At 56.4% G+C, this 18192-nt stretch overlaps 7 protein-coding genes across 7 annotated transcripts; 3 read left to right on the top strand and 4 right to left on the bottom strand.

Moving 5' to 3' along the window:
• Positions 1-496: 496 nt before the first annotated feature.
• Positions 497-2571, bottom strand: VC83_04947 (uncharacterized protein). Its single transcript, XM_024468573.1, has 2 exons — positions 1886-2571; positions 497-1835 (listed from the first exon to the last, which is right to left on the bottom strand). Exons 1-2 carry the CDS (start codon positions 2179-2181, stop codon positions 773-775), a joined length of 1359 nt encoding a protein of 452 aa, XP_024323862.1. The 5' UTR covers positions 2182-2571; the 3' UTR covers positions 497-772.
• A 683-nt stretch (positions 2572-3254) lies between these two features.
• DID2 (Inherit from dotNOG: Snf7) lies at positions 3255-4433 on the top strand (the record flags this gene model as incomplete). The annotated part of the gene is made up of 3 exons (XM_024468572.1): positions 3255-3689; positions 3770-3847; positions 3948-4433. The coding sequence occupies exons 1-3, from the start codon at positions 3639-3641 to the stop codon at positions 4431-4433; spliced, it is 615 nt and encodes a 204-aa protein (XP_024323861.1). The 5' UTR covers positions 3255-3638.
• On the bottom strand, positions 4325-8639 carry VC83_04945 (uncharacterized protein; the record flags this gene model as incomplete). The annotated part of the gene is made up of 3 exons (XM_024468571.1): positions 4325-5262; positions 5316-8280; positions 8335-8639. The coding sequence occupies 3 exons, from the start codon at positions 8637-8639 to the stop codon at positions 4582-4584; spliced, it is 3951 nt and encodes a 1316-aa protein (XP_024323860.1). The 3' UTR covers positions 4325-4581.
• Positions 8640-8750: 111 nt separating this feature from the next.
• On the bottom strand, positions 8751-9955 carry VC83_04944 (uncharacterized protein). The gene is made up of 4 exons (XM_024468570.1): positions 9834-9955; positions 9511-9738; positions 9253-9385; positions 8751-9164 (listed from the first exon to the last, which is right to left on the bottom strand). The coding sequence occupies exons 1-4, from the start codon at positions 9851-9853 to the stop codon at positions 9081-9083; spliced, it is 465 nt and encodes a 154-aa protein (XP_024323859.1). The 5' UTR covers positions 9854-9955; the 3' UTR covers positions 8751-9080.
• Positions 9956-10215: 260 nt separating this feature from the next.
• Positions 10216-11119, top strand: CSM3 (chromosome segregation in meiosis- protein; the record flags this gene model as incomplete). The annotated part of the gene is made up of 2 exons (XM_024468569.1): positions 10216-10281; positions 10412-11119. The coding sequence occupies 2 exons, from the start codon at positions 10216-10218 to the stop codon at positions 11117-11119; spliced, it is 774 nt and encodes a 257-aa protein (XP_024323858.1).
• Positions 11120-11204: 85 nt separating this feature from the next.
• VC83_04942 (uncharacterized protein) lies at positions 11205-11504 on the top strand (the record flags this gene model as incomplete). The annotated part of the gene is made up of 1 exon (XM_024468568.1): positions 11205-11504. The coding sequence occupies one exon, from the start codon at positions 11205-11207 to the stop codon at positions 11502-11504; it is 300 nt and encodes a 99-aa protein (XP_024323893.1).
• Positions 11505-13269: 1765 nt separating this feature from the next.
• VC83_04941 (uncharacterized protein) lies at positions 13270-15411 on the bottom strand. The gene has a single exon (XM_024468567.1). The coding sequence runs from the start codon at positions 14408-14410 to the stop codon at positions 13274-13276; it is 1137 nt and encodes a 378-aa protein (XP_024323857.1). The 5' UTR covers positions 14411-15411; the 3' UTR covers positions 13270-13273.
• Positions 15412-18192: the final 2781 nt, after the last annotated feature.

Here is an 18192-nt window from a genome sequence, read left to right as displayed (position 1 = left end):
TCGCCGACCCCCATAACCTCACCCACCCATCACATCACCCACTCACCCCCACCCCACCCCACCCCACTCACTTCCAACCCCCCCACCCCCACCGTTGTCATAGCAAACCCCCCTCCCCCCACTACACGGCGTCTAAGACCTCTAACCCGAGATCTAAGACCTTTCCCATCCCATTCCACCTTCGTATGGACAACAGCGATCCCGAGATCGGAGATCTTAGTCCGATGAATGGGGCTGGCTGGGGTGAGACGCCGCCTTCCTTGGAGACTAGACTGAGGATACGTAGGGCTGAGCTGAGTGAGGGATGGGATGGGATGGGATGTGGAGATGCCGGCGCCGCGGACAACGAAAGGGCGGGGCTGGGTAGGTTGTGTGTGTGGATGGGAAAGGGGGGGGGTTCATGTGGGATACATGTCCCAACAAAGGATCAAATCACGTTACATCACAGCACAGCACATCACAAAACAGATACACGCTCAAGGTAAGGTAGAAATTGCTCTCGCATTTTTATTCCTTTCATCCTCATTATCATTCCTCAGAATGGTGCTACTACAGTACACATACCGATACGAGTACATCCTCTCCCCATCCACATCCACCCCCCCGTTAAGAAAATCCCAATAATCAAAGAAGGATGGCCTATCCGGCCATCCCCAACGCTCCATGACGCACCGTAATCCCGTCCCAATCCCACCCAAAAAAACCCTTTAGGAAACTCGTAATCGTTCTTTTATTTCACTCACACCCCTTGCTTGATAAAAAGAGGGCACGCCTATAACGCAACCCGACTCGACCCGCCCACACACGACTCAACATCACGTACCGACGACCTCCGCCTGCGCGGTCTAACCTTCCCGCCATCCCGCGCAGAACAGCGCGTGGCCCACAACAACCCCGCCAGCGCCTCCATCGACGGGCCCTCTTCAACTACACCATCAGTACTAACCTGGGGAGCCAGACGACGCTCAGACAGTGACCGCATTGCGCCCATCGTCGCATCCATCAGTGGACGCGCCAAATGGGGGCTGCAGGCCAGCAGTCGTCGCAGGTGCGCACTCCTCAGGGAAGAGCGAGGGCGAGTTGTCGAAGGCGTCGTGGTGGGCGACGAGGAAGTCGTCGAGGTGGAAGTCGGGGAAGATGTCGGCGTTGCCGTTGTTGTTGTTGATGTTGGCGAGCGAGGGGTGGGCGTGAGAAGGGTCGAGATGAGCGAGGTCCAGAGCGAAGCTGTCGGCGACGGGGAGGATGTCGTCGAAGAGCGAGGACTGCGAGGGCGAGGAGGGAGCATAAGAGTAGTAGTGAGAGAGATCAGGGTTGGTAAGAGCGCGAGGGGCGTCCAGGGCCGATGCGCCGCCGACGGACACTGCAGGTCCCACAACACCGCGGCAGAGTGTTGTGTCACGTCGGGGGCGCGGGCGTTAGACGACTCGGCTCCTGTGGAGGAGACGGGGCGGATGGAAGGCGAGAGGGAGGCGGGGTTGACGGTCTGGGGTCGTTGGTTGGTGAATGGCGCGGAGTCGCCGGAGGGGAAGAGTGGTTGCGAGAATGTGACCTGGGGTGGTGACGACACATCCACGGATTTTTGGGAGGGAGAAGAGAGGTAATGTGATGTCGAGGAGAGACGGAGGAGTTGCTGCTCAAGCGCCAGGTTCCGCGCCTCGGCTTCCGCTAGGCGGAGCTCGAGGTCGCGGTTTCGGCGCTCGATGGCCACCTTCTCCGACTCGAGAGCCTCGACTTCTTGACGCTTGCGCTCGCGTGATGATTGTGCGGCACGGCGGTTACGGAGGACGCGCTCGACGCGGCGTTGCTCCTTTTCGTCTTCTGTCTTGGCACGTTTCCTGGGGTTGTTAGATGAGTAGTTGGGGGTGGGAGTGGTGAGTGGTAGTACCTTGGAGGGAGGTTCGTCTTTGGCTCTGGGAGTTGTTGGCCCCACGACTTGCGCTTCTTGACGACCTTCTTCTCTGGCTGTGTCTGGTCGCCCCCGTTGGCGGCAGCTGTGACGCTGTCGTTGTCGGTCTGGGTCTCGAAGCGCTCATAGTCGGCGTAGTCGTACTCTGAGCCGTCAATCTCGGATGGGTTCATGCCATCGAAGAGGGAGGGGTAGGATTCATTCGGGGAGGAACCCTCGAACTGCTCCATCAGCGACTCCGCGGGGGAGAGCTCGAACTTGATGCTGGGAGACATGGTGGACTTTGGATGTAGGCCCGGCAGTATGTTATTGCAGCAGTCTCTTGATATGAAAGCGTGATGGTTTGGTAGTGTCGATATCTTCTATTGGGATGTCGATCAATTGTCGATGGTGATGATGATTTGATGATGTAGGAAGATGGTTCAATAGAAGTCAGCGCGCATTAACATACTGCCTGCCAGGCTCCCAACAAGTGTGTAATATCAGGTTCGTGAGTCAGTTCCGAGTTATTAGTGGATCGCCCAGAGGCAAGAGATGAATGATAGGGTGAGAGAGCACGAAGAGGGTTTGTTGTGTGTGAATTGTGATGGATTGGCAAGAGAGGACGACGACTTTTGGAGGGGAAACGGTGTCCTTTATGGACTTGAGGACAGATGTTGCAAAGTTGGTTTTTCGTCGAGTTGGGGTGGGAGGAGTAGGAATGAGTACGTACCTCGTGTCCGTACAGTAAGAAGCAAAAGGCCAAGGGGGCGGGTGTGGCTAGGTGGAGCCTAAGCGAGACTTGACAAGCCAATGAGAGGGCAAGATAGAATGAGGTGGTGGGGTAATGGTGGGGTGGTGGTGGTGGAGGTGTAGCCTAGTGTAGCCTGAGTGAGTGAAGCCCGTCTCGGCTTGCTTACCGTGCAGTTTCAGCGTATTCCCGCTAATTCATCAGTATACGACACCCCCCACTGACCAGCACCACTGACCACCACTGACCACCACTGACCTGTACCACCACCCACCACCACTGTGCAAGGTCTAGAGGGGCAATAGTGCGTGGGCAATCAATAATCCCCCACCACCTCTGGCTGGTCCGTCAATGGAGGGATGGCGGACTTCCATCCCCTCGTCCAGCAATATACAATACAGTAATCATCCCTCACAAACAGCGGGGGCGGGATGATCCCTCCTAATCTCCCCGATCGCCAGCCATGTGCGCGAGCCGCTTGGTGTGTGGTGGTGGAGAGGAAAGGGGGGCGTTATCCGGCGAAGGAATTATAGGGGCCTTGCATGGCGTGGATATGGATGCAGGGGAATGGGGGCCGTACATACCTCCCCTCTATGCTGAATCCTGTAGTTGCCGCCCCTTATAACCGTATAACCCGCCCACCCCAATAATGATATATCACGTGATACTGTAAATGACAATCCACGTGATATCGCCTAAAACCTCCCCCCGCCGCATTACCCCGCTGCGTCATCACGCGTATAAGCCACTACCAACCAACCACGAAACCCCGATACGCTGTGCTAGGCGCCAACCTCGACGTTTGATTCAGTTCAGCCTCATCGCATCTTCATCCCTTGTCTTTCTCTACTAGAACTGTTTCCTTATAACGAGATTATATCAGAAGAATCGCAACGCAACCTACCGGCCTTGCTACGGAAACGAACGGAAGAGAGAAAGAGAAATAGAGAGAGAAGGGGGCAAAGAAGACATCAAGAGATAAAGAGATAAACGGAGACAAAGATGTCAAAAGCAGCAGAGGCGGGGTTGATGAACGCGGAGATGGTGTTGAGGGTACGTCTGCCAAAGCGCCCGCCGAAGACGGATTCAACAATCCGACTCGACACACCCAGCTAACTTACTCGCCCCTCCAGTTCCGCGAAGGCGATCTCAAGAAGGCGATTGAGAAATTGACAAAAGAGCAAGCTAAAGAGACAAAGGAGCTGCTGAAGGTACCCATTCCCCCCTCCCCCTCCCCCTCCCCCCTCTCCCCACCCACCTCTCCCCACCCACCTCTCCCCACCCACCTCAAGAAACCCGCTAACCCACCAGCTCATGAAAACCGGCGACGAAGACCTCATCAACGGCCAAGCCTCCCTCGTCGCCTCCCTCCAAGGCACCATCCGCGACCTAACCCGCTCCAAACAACGCCTCCACATCTTCGCCGCCAAGATAAAATCCGCGCGCCTCAACCAATCCATCGGCACCTCCATGGTCGCCGTATCCCGCGCCTTGGGCCGCGTGACCAAGAACATCGAGCTCGAGCGCGTCGAGGCCGTCATGGCGGACCTGGGCAGGCAGTATGAGGATATCGATGTCATGACGCAGGTGCTGGATAGTGCGACGGCGACGGGGAGCGCGAGTACGGCCAGCCCGGAGGATGTGGAGAAGGTGAAGAGGCAGGTGGCGGATGCGGCGGGGGTGGAGATGGGGAGGGAGTTGGAGGGGGGGAGGGTGCCGACTACGAAGGTTGGACCGACGGCGGAGGAGGAGGAGGCGAGTAGCGAGAGGTTGAAGTCTTTGAGGCAGGGTGCGTAGATGGAGGTGGGGGGAGATAGAGGGCGTTCAGGGGTTTAGGTTTGGGAGCGACGATGCTTGCTTTAAGGTTGCTAGGGGGAGTGAAATGTATCCTATTCAACTCGTGAATCCCCTTCTCCATCTATCTACCGTACGAGTACCACCCCCCCTACATATACAAACTCGCCACGGCCGTAATATCCCTCTTAATCATCTCCTGACACTTCTGCATCTTCAAAAACAGCTCCGGATCCCCCACAATCCTCGCCGCATTCTTGACCTCCCGACACGTCTCATCCAGCCGCGTAATCACCCTCACGATCGTCCCCTCAAGCACATCAGTCAGGTCCGTGATATTCCTAAAGCTCATCCCGCGCGCCCACTCATACACGACCTCGACCAGCCCAAACCGTGGGCGCGACACGAAATCATTCGAGTCCTCCGTCGACAAAATCACCTGATGCAGCGTCTGCACCGCATTAACCTTCTCCGAGATCTCGATGATGGTGGCCATCCCGGCCTTGAGATTGGGGGTGAGCGTCGGCACAGTGTCGGTTTTCTCCTGGAAGACGAAGGCGGACAGCAGGGCGACGATCTCGGCGGGTTCGTAGGCCGCGAGGACGTTGTCGAGGATTAGCTCCGTCAGGACCAGTTCGTCGGCCGAGTGGATCTCGCAGGCTACTTTGCCCTTGAGCTCGACGCGGGAGGTGTCGTCGATGAAGGAGAGGTCGCGGAGGACTTGGATGCGCTGCTCGTAGTCGGGGAGGAGCTGGAGGTTTTGGTCGGACATGAGTTGGCGGAGTTGGTGGATGTTTTCTTTGATGACCCATTCGTCTTGTCGCATTGCGAACTGGAGTTTGTTAGCCATTGGTGTATTTCCTACGGGAAGGGGGGGTGTCTTACATGTTTGAGGAACTCGGGACACGAGATACAAACTCCCTGCTGTGCGGCCTCTGCAACCTGCCTTCGCTTCTCGAGCAGCTCGCGTGTGGTCATGTCCTTAATCTTGCTCCAGTCCAGCTCATCCCATTCAGGGAGCGTCCAGGACTGGCAGAGGCGCGACAGCTCCGCTACAGCGGCGAGGTATCCGTCACCGCCCTGGAAGATCTCAGGGACGATGCCCTTGAGCGTCGTTTTTGTGACACAGATGAGATCCGCGACAGGAACCCATAAGTTCTTGGTCGAGATGTGCTTCTTCGCTTGTGGGAGCTTGGTCATCATCTCCCTGTACTCAGGCAGGAAGGGTAGCAGATCCGTCGAATCTCGCACGTCTCTTCGCGTGCGGATCTCAAGGACGTGGATAGTCGGGTTAGGACCGCTCGTCGCACCCTCGCGCAGGAGGATACCAGGCGTTCTAACACCGTCTTTCATATACACAACCAGTTTCCTCGGCGCGAACATCCTGCGACCCACCGGCGTCCCAAGAACACCGAGATGCAAATCGAGGGTGAGTTGCATGTACTCCTGCCCTGCCTGGTGACAAGCCTCGAGATCCACATCGCAGACCTCACACGGCTCGCGCTTAATCTTGGCCAAGTCCGCCTCGGAGATCTTGACCTGTTTCTCGTGCTCAGGCAGCAGCTGCTGCGTCGCGTGCTCACTGAAACTTCGCTTGATCATCTCTTCAATCTTGAGCGCCTCCACGCGGAGTAAGTTCAGGATCATGTTATATGTGAGACGGAACTGGGAGCGCAGCTTCGACGGCTCGCCGAGGATCATCTGCCGTAGCTCGGTGACGGGCGGTGCCTCATCGCCGCCGGGGGCGACAATTATCACAGTCCCGATTGTGTCGAGACCGCGGCGGCCGGCGCGCCCAGCCATCTGGGTGTATTCTCCCGGAAGGAGGTTGCGGAAGGAATGTCCGTCATGCTTGCGGTATCCCGAGAACACGACTGTGCGAGTCGGCAGATTCAGACCCATGGCGAACGTCTCAGTGGCAAAGAGAACCTTGACGAGAGTCTGAGCAAACAGCATCTCCACGACCTCCTTGACAATAGGAAGCAGTCCACCATGATGCACCGCAATACCTCTTCCAAGCAAGTCGCGCAGCCGCACAATCTGTGGCAGCACACGGTCCTCCGGCTTAAGTCTCGCAATTGACTTCTCGATAGTCATATGGATGGCGCTCTTCTCAATCGCTGTACAGAAGTCCTGGTTGCTCAGCGCATCCGCATTCTCCTCGCAACGCTTCTTCGAGAAGACGAATATACATGCAGGAAGCAGAGACTCCTTCTTCAAGAATTGCACGAGGTGCACCCAGAGCGTCTTATCCTGCGCTGCTGACGTCCTTCCGCCGGGTCGTCCACCTCGCCCCATGTGTCCGGGGTTGTGGCTGGCGCGGGGAGGACCTCCTCTTCCTCGTTGCTGGGCACCTCCTCTTTGGGCACCACCGCGCTGGTTTCCGCCTCGGCCGCCCCTGTCGCCTCTACCTCCTCTCTGGTCGCCTCTGCCCCGACCTGACGTCTCAGCAGGAGGTAGCGCCTTAATCTTATCGCGTCCCGACATAGCATCGTTGGCCGCCTTCCAGCCCTTCTCTATAAACTTCTTATCCGAATCTACAATCTTGTGGATGTCTTTGTTCGCCCATAGATAATGCTCTAGTGGAATAGGTCGTTTTGCTGTTGAAATGACGTAGATGTCCTTCTTCTTCGTCCTCCCCACCCACGAGGCAAATTCGTAGGTGTTGGGGACTGTGGCGGACAACAAGATAAGAGTAACATGCTCCGGCAACATAATGATAACCTCCTCCCATACAACACCTCTCTCTAGATCGTTAACATAATGAACTTCGTCGAAAATGACAAACTCGACGTCGCGGATCAAGTCGGCTCCTCTGTACAGCATACTCCTGAGAATCTCAGTCGTCATGATGAGACAGCTAGCCTCTGGCGCAATCTGAACATCACCAGTGAGAATACCAACCTCGTCAAAGATCTGCCTGAAGTCGCGGAACTTCTGGTTACTCAGTGCTTTGATCGGTGATGTGTAGATAGCCTTCGTCATATGCTTTGCCGCGAGAGCAATAGCGTATTCGGCAACCACAGTCTTCCCCGCAGAGGTGTGCGCAGCAACGAAGACGGAATCTCCGCTCTCCAAATGGTAAACGGCCTCCTTCTGGAAAGTGTCGAGTTCGAACGGCCATTCCCTCGCCATATCAGGCACAAGCTCTCTGAAATTGGTGATCCCACGTTTGATATCCACCATATGTGCCCATTCCCTAGCTCCCCTCTTCGCCGCCGACGTAGCTAGAGCACTACGGGGCTCAAAAGCCGCAAACTCAACCGGCAATATCGAATCAATATCCTCCTCTTCCTCCTCCTCCTCCTCCTCATCCTCCTCCTCCTCTTCCAAAGCCTCCCTAGGGCTCTCCCCCTGTCCCCTCTCCAGACCCTCATCATCCACCGGCTCCTGATCAAGCACCTCCTCCACCTCCTCCGCCTCCACCTCCTCCCCCCTCCCCTTCTTCGGCTTAAAATTCACCCCCCTCGCAAACCCCGGCGCAATCTGCAACAGCCCATCCCCAGCCCCAAAATTAATGACCCTCTCCAGCTTCGCCGCCCCCGGCACTCCCTTCCCCTCAACCCGCATCATCTGCTCCTCCAGCGCCGCCGCCTGCTCAACCCCCTCCAGCCCGCCCGGCGCAAACGGGAAGAAGCCCGCGGCGCCGCGCACAAACTCGGCGCGGTTCCCCGGCTTGCGGAGCAGGGAGGTCGAGTTCTTGGCTGTTGCGCTGTTGGCGGGGACGGTCACTTCTTTGTAGCCTGTGACGCGGCCTTCAAGCCCTTCGCGCGTGAAGCGGGTTATGGTTCGTGTCTGTGTTGGCGCGATCTTGAAGAGGTCGGTGTAATCCGTGGGGCAGTCCCAGCGTCTGCTCCGTCAGTATTTGCCTGGGTGTGAGGGGAGTGGGGAAAGGCGGGCTTACTGCTGCAGCTTGTTCAGCCATTCTGTTGAGAAGGATGTAGATGGCGTCAGGAACTTGCGGGCCAGCTCCTTCTTCAGATCGTCGGGGTGCTGCTTGACCCGTTTGCGGGGTCCTTGTTGGTCGAGGATGCTGTCAATCCAGGCATCGTCTCTGGAGAGGTCGGTGCTGCCTATGTGCACTTTCTGCAGCGATTCGGCGAGGGCCTCCGCCATTGTGTTGAGTATGCGCGGTGAGCTTGGCCAAGGTGGTTGTGTTTGGGGGGTAGCTATGGCGGTGGGGGTTTTGGCGATGTCGTTGGGCGTCATCAAGGTGGGTAGGCAATGATACCCCACAATTTTTATTTACAGCCAAATTTTATAAAATGTTGGTTTTCCATGGCATATTTACAGTAGGTTATTTAATGGAGTAAATTATTCGTAGTTCTATATTCAAATCTGTTTTGGAATATTACCTTGACTGCGCAAACTGTAGCATATCCAATCGAAGAATATTTGAGTGCTAGGATATGAAATTCTAAGCGTAGTCATACTGTCTAAGCCTCCATAGCCTCCATTTCCAACATATCACCTGCATTTGCCCCTCAGAGAGAAGGTGGGAGGTAGGATCCTATCATTCCAACCTCCCAAGAAACATCACCAACACATTCAATAGCGAGCAAAATCATCGAATACAAGTCCATTCTACCCCCCACAATTTATATACACACATCTAACACTCCCCTCTCCACCCACTCCATCTCAACCCGCCTAATTCTGCGAGTAAATCTGTCGTTCCCTCAAATGCACCGGCACCTCCCCCTTCGGCGTATCCGGGATAACCTTCTCCAATTTCTGCCTCCCGTTAGCCAATGTCCATCACTCCCTCCCACGACACGCCTATCTAACATAGGAGGTAAATAAAAGATATAAGGAAACTCACCAGGGTCTCGAAGACACACTTGTTCAGCACGCGCTCAGCGGGGCGGCACTGCCACAGCTGCTGGTTGTTGGTATCGAGGCAGGACCAGTGGCGACGGAACTCCTTGAGGCAGTTCTTGTTGATATCGTCAATACTGCGTCTATTAGCCTTCACTCCCTACTTCCGCAGCCCATCCACCCCTTCCCTTCCCCCCCCCAATCACCACCCCAATCCCCCCCCAACCACCCCCAAGACCCAAAAGTAGCAGAGAACACTCACACACTAGCCGCACACCTCGTGACCCTCCTCCCCTCCTTCAAGCAATCCATCTCAGCCGTGCCATTACTCTCCGTCTTACACTGCATAAAATCATCATTATACTTCCCGCACCTCGCGCCGATAAAAAAACTCGCGCTCAGCAACGGCGCCGAGCTCGCCCCGACCTCCTGCACCGCCGGGATCGAGTCGGGGAGGGGGGTCGTATCGATGAGCGTCGATTGGGAGAATCTGCCAAGAAAGCTGTCAGCGGTCGGCTCCTGGGCGATGTTTCAATTGCGGCGTCCAATTGGCCGCGGCAGGTTGGGGGGAAGGGGAGGACAGACCTGGCCTGGCGTGCGGACATGGCGACGGTTTGTTGAGCGCGTCGGTGGTGGGATGGGGGGATGAGCTGGTGGGGTGTCTTTCGTCGTCGTGGTCTTCGAATCGTGCAAGCTGCGTTGCCGAATCTGCGCTAGTGGACTGGCGGAAAGGCGCGCGCACGGACCAGGCGTAAGGTGAAGAGCCGCCCCGGACGCGTCTCCCGCTTCTGAGAGTTACGCGTGAGGAGGAGCAAGCAACGTTGAAATTCAATTATTACGACGATTAGAACTGGAGAGATAGTCACGACGAGCGTTATCTGAGCTGGGAATGACTCGGATTTTTTCCGCTCGTGTTCGCGACTGAATCACACTCAAGTAGCCGCCGACTCGACACCTACCACCCACCATGCCACCCAACCCACCCCCCGCCGAAGCAGACGACCTCGAGGCCCTCTTCAACGACTACACCTCCGTCTTCGCCAAATCGCTCTCCCCCCCCCTTTACGCGCCTCCTCCCCCCCCCCTCCAGAAACTCCAAAACCAACAACGCCCTCGGCCTCGACGCCCCCCTCACCCTCCCCACCCGCGCCCCCCGCCCCAAGCTCGACGAAACCCGCCTCCTCTCCGCGCGCGGCATCCCGCGCCTGCGCGAGCGCGCCCGCACCCTGCGCCTCAAGGGAAAGGGTCACGAATACGGCGATGCGGAGCGGCTGCTGGGGTTGTACCAGATGTGGCTCGATGATTTGTACCCCAAGGCTAAGTTTGGGGATGCGCTGAGGATGGTGGAGGGGGTGGGGCATAAGAAGACTGTTGCGGTTGCGCGGAGGGGGTGGATTGAGGAGGGGAGGCCGGGACAAGGGGGGCAGGGAGAGGGGGATGGAGAGGGGGTGGGGAGACCGCAGGGGGAGATGCAGAGGCAGGGGACGGAGCGGATAGCGCCTATTTTCACGGACCTCGCGTCTCGTGCGGCGGAGCGGGGGGAGACGCCTGGCGCTGATGTACCGGATGATGACCCGGATGCAATAGCGGAGTTGTATGGCGCGTCGCCGCGGCGTGCAGCTGCTGTCGCTAAACCCGTCGCGCGGGGACAAGGGCAGACGAGTATTTTCGGACCGGGCGCAGTTGTTCCCCTCCCCGGCGCGGCGGCGGAGGAAGAGGAGGGGGATGACCTCGCTGCGCTGCTAGCGGAGGAGGGGGGGGTGGATGTCGATACGGTTACCAGCACAGCGGCCCTGGCGAACAAAACGACGCCGCTAGAGGAGGACGAGTTTGATGACGATATGGACGCTATGGCTGAGATGGGGTGGTGAGGAATGGTACCGTGTCATACACGATCTCCGCAGAGCACCGCTCCGAATCACATACTCGCGCACACATACATAAACCAAGCGGAAGATGAAGCCCCAAGTCAGAACTTTACCCAGCGACCATCCTCAGATCCGCGACCCGCAACCCCGTCTTCATCACAAACCACAATCCCACGCCCACCCATCCCTTCCCGACTCCATCCTCGCGTCTAGGGCAGAGCAGGGCCAGAGCGCCATGGCATGCGCGATGGAAGGAAGGAACGAGCGATGTAGCGAGAGAGGATGGGGAAGGAGCGATATGGGATGGGGAAAGGGGGAGGTTAAGAAGGAGCGAGGGAGACGAGCGAGTATGGGGACGAAGGATGGAGCGAGGGAAAGAGCTATGTAAAGAAGGAGCGATGGGTATGGGAGAGAGGGAAGGAGCGAGGGTAGGGAGGCGGCCCGAGGGGAAAAAAGAGAGGGAGGGAGCGGGAGTGACCCAGTCGAGCAATGGGGCGAAGGAAGGAGCGAGGGAAGGAGCGAGGGAAGGAGCGAGGGAAGGAGCGAGGGAAGGAGCGAGGGAAGGAGCGAGGGAAGGAGCGAGGGAAGGAGCGAGGGAAGGAGCGAGGGAAGGAGCGAGGGAAGGAGCGAGGGAAGGAGCGAGGGAAGGAGCGACTTGTATTGAAAAGAGGACGCGGAAGGAGCGAGGGAAGGAGCGACTTGTATTGAAAAGAGGACGCGGAAGGAGCGATGGGGACAAGAGATGGTATGATGGCAGGATAGATAGACGTACCTTCCATGGGAGTGCGGTCTTTTAACATCATTTCTCCTCGTTTCTCACACGGTTCATTGTGATAGTGCTTGTGATAGTACTTGTGCATCTGATTTGTATACGTATGCTACGTACGACGCTTGCGCCCGCAAGTACCTGCTGTGCTATACTGTGCGAGTAAACAAAACAAACGCATCGCTCGCGCTGGTGCCTGTATCTACCTCCACACCCCTCCATACCCATCACAATCTCCACACCATTCAGCGTATGTATGTACCCCGCTCAGCACCCTTGATGGGAAACTCTCTGCCCCTCGAGCGCGCGCTGTTCCCTTGATGAGAAACTGCTCCCCGCGCCGTATCTGTGTTCCCATGATGGCAACTATGCAAAAGACAATCTAATCGCCAAACCCCAAGCCAGTCCGACAACCCTCGTGCGACGTTGAGTGGCACCCGGCACCCCCCTTCCCCCCCTCCATCGGGGGGTGTAAAAAAGATAAAGAAAACTCCTCAATGCAAAACGACCACCCACAAAAAGCAACTGAATCAAGAAAGAAGTCCCAGAAGCTAGAGCCAAAAGCAAAAAGCAAAAAGGGCAAAAGCTCGTAGCGAACGGAATGATATGCCAGATGGCGAGGCAACGATAAAGTGTCCGAATTCAAAAAAATATATATATATAAAAAAAAAAGATAAAAATGCAGCTGCAAAAACAAGACCAGCCAACCAACCCCCATCCGGAGCTCGGTATTGTTCCCCCCCAGAGCTCGATCCAATGTATGCCTGCCTGCTCCGTCCAGCCAGTGTGATGGCTAAGGTATCTCCGTATCCCATCCCGTACTAATATGCAACCCCCGCCGTCATTCCCGGCGATAAAAAAGAAAACCAAAGACTAGAGTAGATGGATGAAAGACATCGAACAGGAGAAGATTGACAAATGAGAAATCTGAAGAGGGGTGTCGTGAGGTGATTGGAGTAGAGCTGTGTCGAGGGGAGATGGAGAAGGTTGTTGAGTAGTGAGTAGAGTTTGTGTGAAGTGTGTGAGTAGAGAGTCCATCTCATCAGCCGTCGCTGATTCTCCTCGATGACGAGCTCCGGGTATATGTGTTATCGTGGACATCAGTCATAGTCGTTAATGTATCGTGTATTGAGTGGTGTGTATGGTAGGTGTGTAATGTGTGGTACGGCGTGTACGTTTGTGGCGATATGGCATGTGTGTCGTGGCGAATATGTATATCGGCGTCGACCACCTCGTCAGCAACTATGTTGCGCGACAGCGACGTCGTCGCGATAATTCCGTCGCCGTCGCCGTCGTCGCCAACGAAATCGCTATCTTATCGCACCTCCACTACGTCATTCCCCCGCGTCCCCTGCCCCCCCATCATCCACCCGGGTACTCCCCCCGCCTCCCTAGACACACCACTTCTCATCCAGCCACCCCACCTTCTCAAACGCCATCCACAGCTTACTCGCCTTATTAACATCAATCTTGCAAGCCTGCTGCGCATCCGTCTTTCTAAACTCTTTCTTCCCCTTCCCTCCCCACGTACCGGCCCAACACTCGCGACGGGCGACGAAAATGCGTCTCTTACTCGTCAAGTACGTCGCGCAATCGAGCCTCAGATTAGCAGCCAGAAAAACCTCCTCCGGATCCAGCAGCGCCCGGTGCGGATCCGCAGACAAATCCAGCGGCGCGCCCTTCCATTCGACCTTCAAAGCATTAGGTCGCAAGCGCGACCCAATCACCGGGCACAGATCGGGGAGGAGATGAAACTCCTTATCCTCCCTCGTGCACGTCCCCGTATTGCGGCTCCGACTCGGCGCATCCGGCGTCGCCGTCCTATCTCTCCTCGGCTTCGCGCGGGGCTTCGGCGGCGCCCGCGGTCGCGAGGCCAATACGCCGGCGGGGCTGGGTGCGAGGGCCGGGTAGGCCCTGTTGTTGTTGTTGTTGCTGCGGGGTGAGGATTTGGCGGGCGACCGGGAGGAGGTGGCGGCAGCGCGGATGCGCGAGGCGTCGATGAGGTACTTGCGCTCGCGGGCGAGGTAGGCGTCCGGGTCACGGATGTAGTTGCGCATGACCTGGGAGCGGAACTCGATGGCGAGGATGTAGTCGGAGCGGTCGGGGGGCGAGGTGGCGCGGAAGAGGTGTTTGCGGTGGGCGTGGGAGATGTGTTGGTCCACGAGGCGGTTGGTGGGGGAGTCGTGGGTGTGCGTCGGGGTTTGGGGTTGCGGCGAGGGGGCGAAGAGGGGAGGTTGGGGGATGTGGTCGCTCTCTGTTGCGGTGGGGGGGTAGAGGATTGGGTCGCGGATTCGCGAGTCGAAGGTTGCGGGGGAGGAGGAGGGACCCGCTGTCGTGGGTGTGTCGGGCGACACGGGTGGCGAGAGGAATTGCAACTTCGCTCCGATTGACGATTTCTTGCGGGAGTCGCCCGCTGAGGGTGAGGAGGAGAGGAGTTCTGCGGTCGGGAAGCGGTCGTAGGGCGTCGCTTCAGGTGGCGACATGAGGGCGCTCATGGCGAGCTGCTTGTGGGGGTTGTTGGTCGCCATTGCGATGTGGCGATTGTGCGTTTGTAGGATTGTAGAAGGTTTTCGATGTGATTGATGGACTGGATTGATCGAAGAGAGATGACGACGATGTTAAGAGCGAAGGATTACTTCCTAAGCCCGTCCCGAGAAGGCAATGGAAGGCAGCCGTTGGGGTTTGTCATCCGCCGCGCCACGCAAGTGAGGTGGGCGGAGATGTGACCTTCAATCCAATCCGACAGCGGAAAGAAAATGGTCAGCCTGGAATCGTAGTCCTTGTCGCGTAAATGCAGGAGGACAAAATGTGCGATGATGATGTTGGAGCGAGGTTGTTGTGGCGGGTTCTGGGGGTTTATGGAAGCGGAGGGATGCGTTTGGGGTTTCTTTGTTCTGTTGGCGGGTCGGTGGGCAGTCTTGGGTGGCCGTAGTGGAGGTAGCAGCGGGATGCGTGGGTGCGTGGAAAGTGGCAAAGGTGGGATAGGCAGGCCGACGTCGTTAAGTAAGGAGGCAAGGCGGGCGGTCGTTTGAATTTTTGAGTTTTTGAATGGTCGAGTAATAAGTAGGTAGTGGGGGAGCGGAGGAGAAGGGGAAGGGGAAGGGGAAGGGTTGGAGGGAGAGGGAGGAGGCGGTGTCTTATAGTGGTGGTGGTGGTGTAAGATATTGTGGAATGGACTGGATGGATAGATGGTGGGTGGATGGATAGATGGATAGATGGATAGATGGATGGGTGGATGGGCCAGTTGAGTGGGCTGGCGATAGTTGGGTTGTGTGTGAATGTGGTCGTCTGGTCGGCGTGGGCGTGAGCAGCGTATTTGATTCTAGGCGGATGTGATTCATATGCTCGGCGGCGGTGGGTGAGTGGATTGGGAAGTGAGTAAACTTGGAGTGGCGGCCGTGTTGGGGCAAAGGAAGCCTAAAGCCTGGCGGATGTCAAGAAAGAGTCAATTACCATCCACTACCATATAGTAAGCCATACTCTGTCAGCAACAGCCAACAGACTGCTAGATACAGACTCTAGATACAGACTCTAGATACAGACTCTAGATACAGACTCTAGATACAGACTCTAGATACAGACTCTAGATACAGACTTAGATACAGACTCTACATACAGACTCTAGATACAGACTCTAGATACAGACTCTAGATACAGACTCTAGATACAGACTCTAGATACAGACTGATACATACAGACTGCCACATACAGACTGCTACATACAGACTGCCATGTCAATGGAACAGCGTTGATACATCATGCATACCATCCCTCTACTCCAATCCACCTCTATCCATCTCCATCCACCTCCAATCCACTCCCATCCACTCCAATCCAATCCACCCCAATCCAATCCAATCCACCCCAATCCACCCCAATCCACCTCAATCCACCCCAATCCACCCCCATCCACCTCCAACCCACCTCCCATCCACCTCCCAGCCCATCACTGGTTGGCTATGGGGATGTGGGGGTGGGGGTGGGGGTGGGTAAGTGGCATGTAGCATACATGTAGCATCTACCTTCCCTCCCCTGATGTTCGCCGAGAGACTTGAGCCCTCTACCCAGCAACTAGAGAGACATGCGCCGCGCGGACGGATCACCAGGCAGCCTTTTCGTTGGGAAGGCGAAGGTCTCCTGATGTGCAATAGGGGGTGAGATGGGATGGTGAGATGGGATGGTGAGATGGTGAGGTGAGATGGTGCTAAACTGTACCCTAAAATGTGACGCATCGCACCCGTATCCACTCAGCTGTGTGCCTCCCCAGCGATAAGCGCCTAGACGGCAATCACTGCAAGGTTATTGTTGGGTACTGACTTCCCCTCTCCATCATCGCCAGCCCCAGAGCGGGGAGTTGGGCACACACGTCGCCTTCACCACCGCCATTGCCGTCCGTCCTCAGGCCCCAACCCAACTCTCACTGCCTACCGAACTATAGTCGTATCTGGCGTCTGTCTCTCATGTACGGGATCAACAGGATCAACAGGATCAACAGGAAGGATCATGACGGGATCATGTACACGCCTCTGTACGGGATCAACAGGATCATGACGGGATCATGTACACGCCTCTGTACGGGATCAACAGGATCATGACGGGATCATGTACACGCCTCTAATGCCGGGCTACGGACGCGTTAGGCAGCAGGGCATGCATGGGGGATGGGTGTGGGTGATGGGTGTGTGTGGGGGGGGGGGTGTGGGTGGGGGGGGGATGGGTGTGGGTGATGGGTGTGGGTGGGGGATGGGTGTCGGTGATGGGTGTGGGTGATGGCTTGTTGGGTTGCTGGGATTGGCGAATCAGAGGGGGGGAGTGCCTGTGTCATTCGTCAATCGCTCAGCACTGTCTCCATCCGCTGATCCGCTTTCCAGGCAACCACCAACGGCGCCCGCCCTCACCGCCCGCGTCATGTGGTGGCTCCAATGGGATGGCCGCGTGGGGAGTGGGGTTGCATGTGTATGTGTATAGATGGAGGGGAGGAGGGAGGAGGAAGGTATGGGATAGTATCTCACTGTAGAGCCCTACAGTGATACTATCCCATACCTTCAGAGGGAGGGGATTCGGAGAATGGCATAGCTATGGGTGGTGTAGACTGTAGGAACAGCATACCATGCATTGGTGGTATAGTAGTAGTGAGGTGAGAACAATACCATCCCAACCATACCATACCTACCATACCTACCATACCTACCATACCTACCATACCTACCATCCCATCCCATAACTACCATCCCTACCATCCCTACCAACCATACCTACCATACCATACCTACCATACCTACCATACCTACCATACCTACCATACCTACCATACCTACCATACCTACCATACCTACCATTACCTACCATACCTACCATCCCTATCATCCCTACCATACCTACCATACCTACCATCCCTATCATCCCTACCATACCTACCATACCTACCATCCCTATCATCCCTACCATACCTACCATACCTACCATCCCTATCATCCCTACCATACCTACCATACCTACCATCCCTATCATCCCTACCATACCTACCATACCTACCATCCCTATCATCCCTACCATACCTACCATACCTACCATCCCTATCATCCCTACCATACCTACCATACCTACCATCCCTATCATCCCTACCATACCTACCATACCTACCCCACAACCCCTCCTCACTCCCCCAAAGACACCACAGGAGTACATACACCTCCCCCTCCTCTACAGCATCTCTCCTGCAATCACCCAATACACAATATACCCATACACAGTGGTACTTACTCTATCTATCTATCTATCTACAAACTATCCCTATACAATTTACTTCCATCTGCCCAGCCACCACCCACCACCACCCACCACCACCCACCACCACCCACCACCACCCCTCCATCTACCCCTCCATCTACCCCTCCATCACCACAACCACACACACACACTCACAACACCCACACGACGTCACCCCGCATCCCCCCCTCATCATCTTCACAGGGTCCTCCGGTCCTCCTCTCCCTCTCCCTCTCCCTCTCCTTCTCCCGTCCAAAGCCCAGTCCATCCATCCACCTACCAAGTCCTCTACCCACCACACCCACCCTGTCCGAGCCATCTCACATGCTAACCCTACCCGCCCACAACCCCCCCCTCAAAAAACAGACCGAAACCAAGGCAAGGCAAGCAGAACAGCGGGAGGGAGACTATAATCGCGCTACCCGCCCTTCCTCACCCTCCCCCCTCCATCCTCAGATGGATCACGAGACTGCAGAACTATACACACACACACACACACACTCTCTCTCTCTCTCTCTCTCTCTCTCGCGGCGGTACAGCC

The sequence above is a fragment of the Pseudogymnoascus destructans genome (assembly GCF_001641265.1).
Source record: "Pseudogymnoascus destructans isolate 20631-21 unplaced genomic scaffold scaffold_11, whole genome shotgun sequence".
Taxonomy (NCBI): Eukaryota; Fungi; Ascomycota; class Leotiomycetes; order Thelebolales; family Thelebolaceae; genus Pseudogymnoascus; species Pseudogymnoascus destructans.
The sequence above is the reverse complement of the archived record's forward strand: the minus strand, read 5'-3'. Positions and strand labels throughout refer to the sequence as shown.

Bases quoted from the DNA above. Each gene is read 5' to 3' on its own strand.
- VC83_04947 (XM_024468573.1), bottom strand. From the start codon at position 2,181: ATGTCTCCCAGCATCAAGTTCGAGCTCTCCCCCGCGGAGTCGCTGATG. The intron at 1,836-1,885 runs GTACTACCACTC...TAACAACCCCAG, and splicing joins AAGACGAACCTCCCTCCAAG to GAAACGTGCCAAGACAGAAG.
- VC83_04944 (XM_024468570.1), bottom strand. From the start codon at position 9,853: ATGTCCGCACGCCAGGCCAG. The intron at 9,739-9,833 runs GTCTGTCCTCCC...CTTTCTTGGCAG, and splicing joins ATGTCCGCACGCCAGGCCAG to ATTCTCCCAATCGACGCTCA. The intron at 9,386-9,510 runs GTGAGTGTTCTC...TAATAGACGCAG, and splicing joins ACGAGGTGTGCGGCTAGTGT to TATTGACGATATCAACAAGA.
- VC83_04941 (XM_024468567.1), bottom strand. From the start codon at position 14,410: ATGGCGACCAACAACCCCCACAAGCAGCTCGCCATGAGCGCCCTCATG.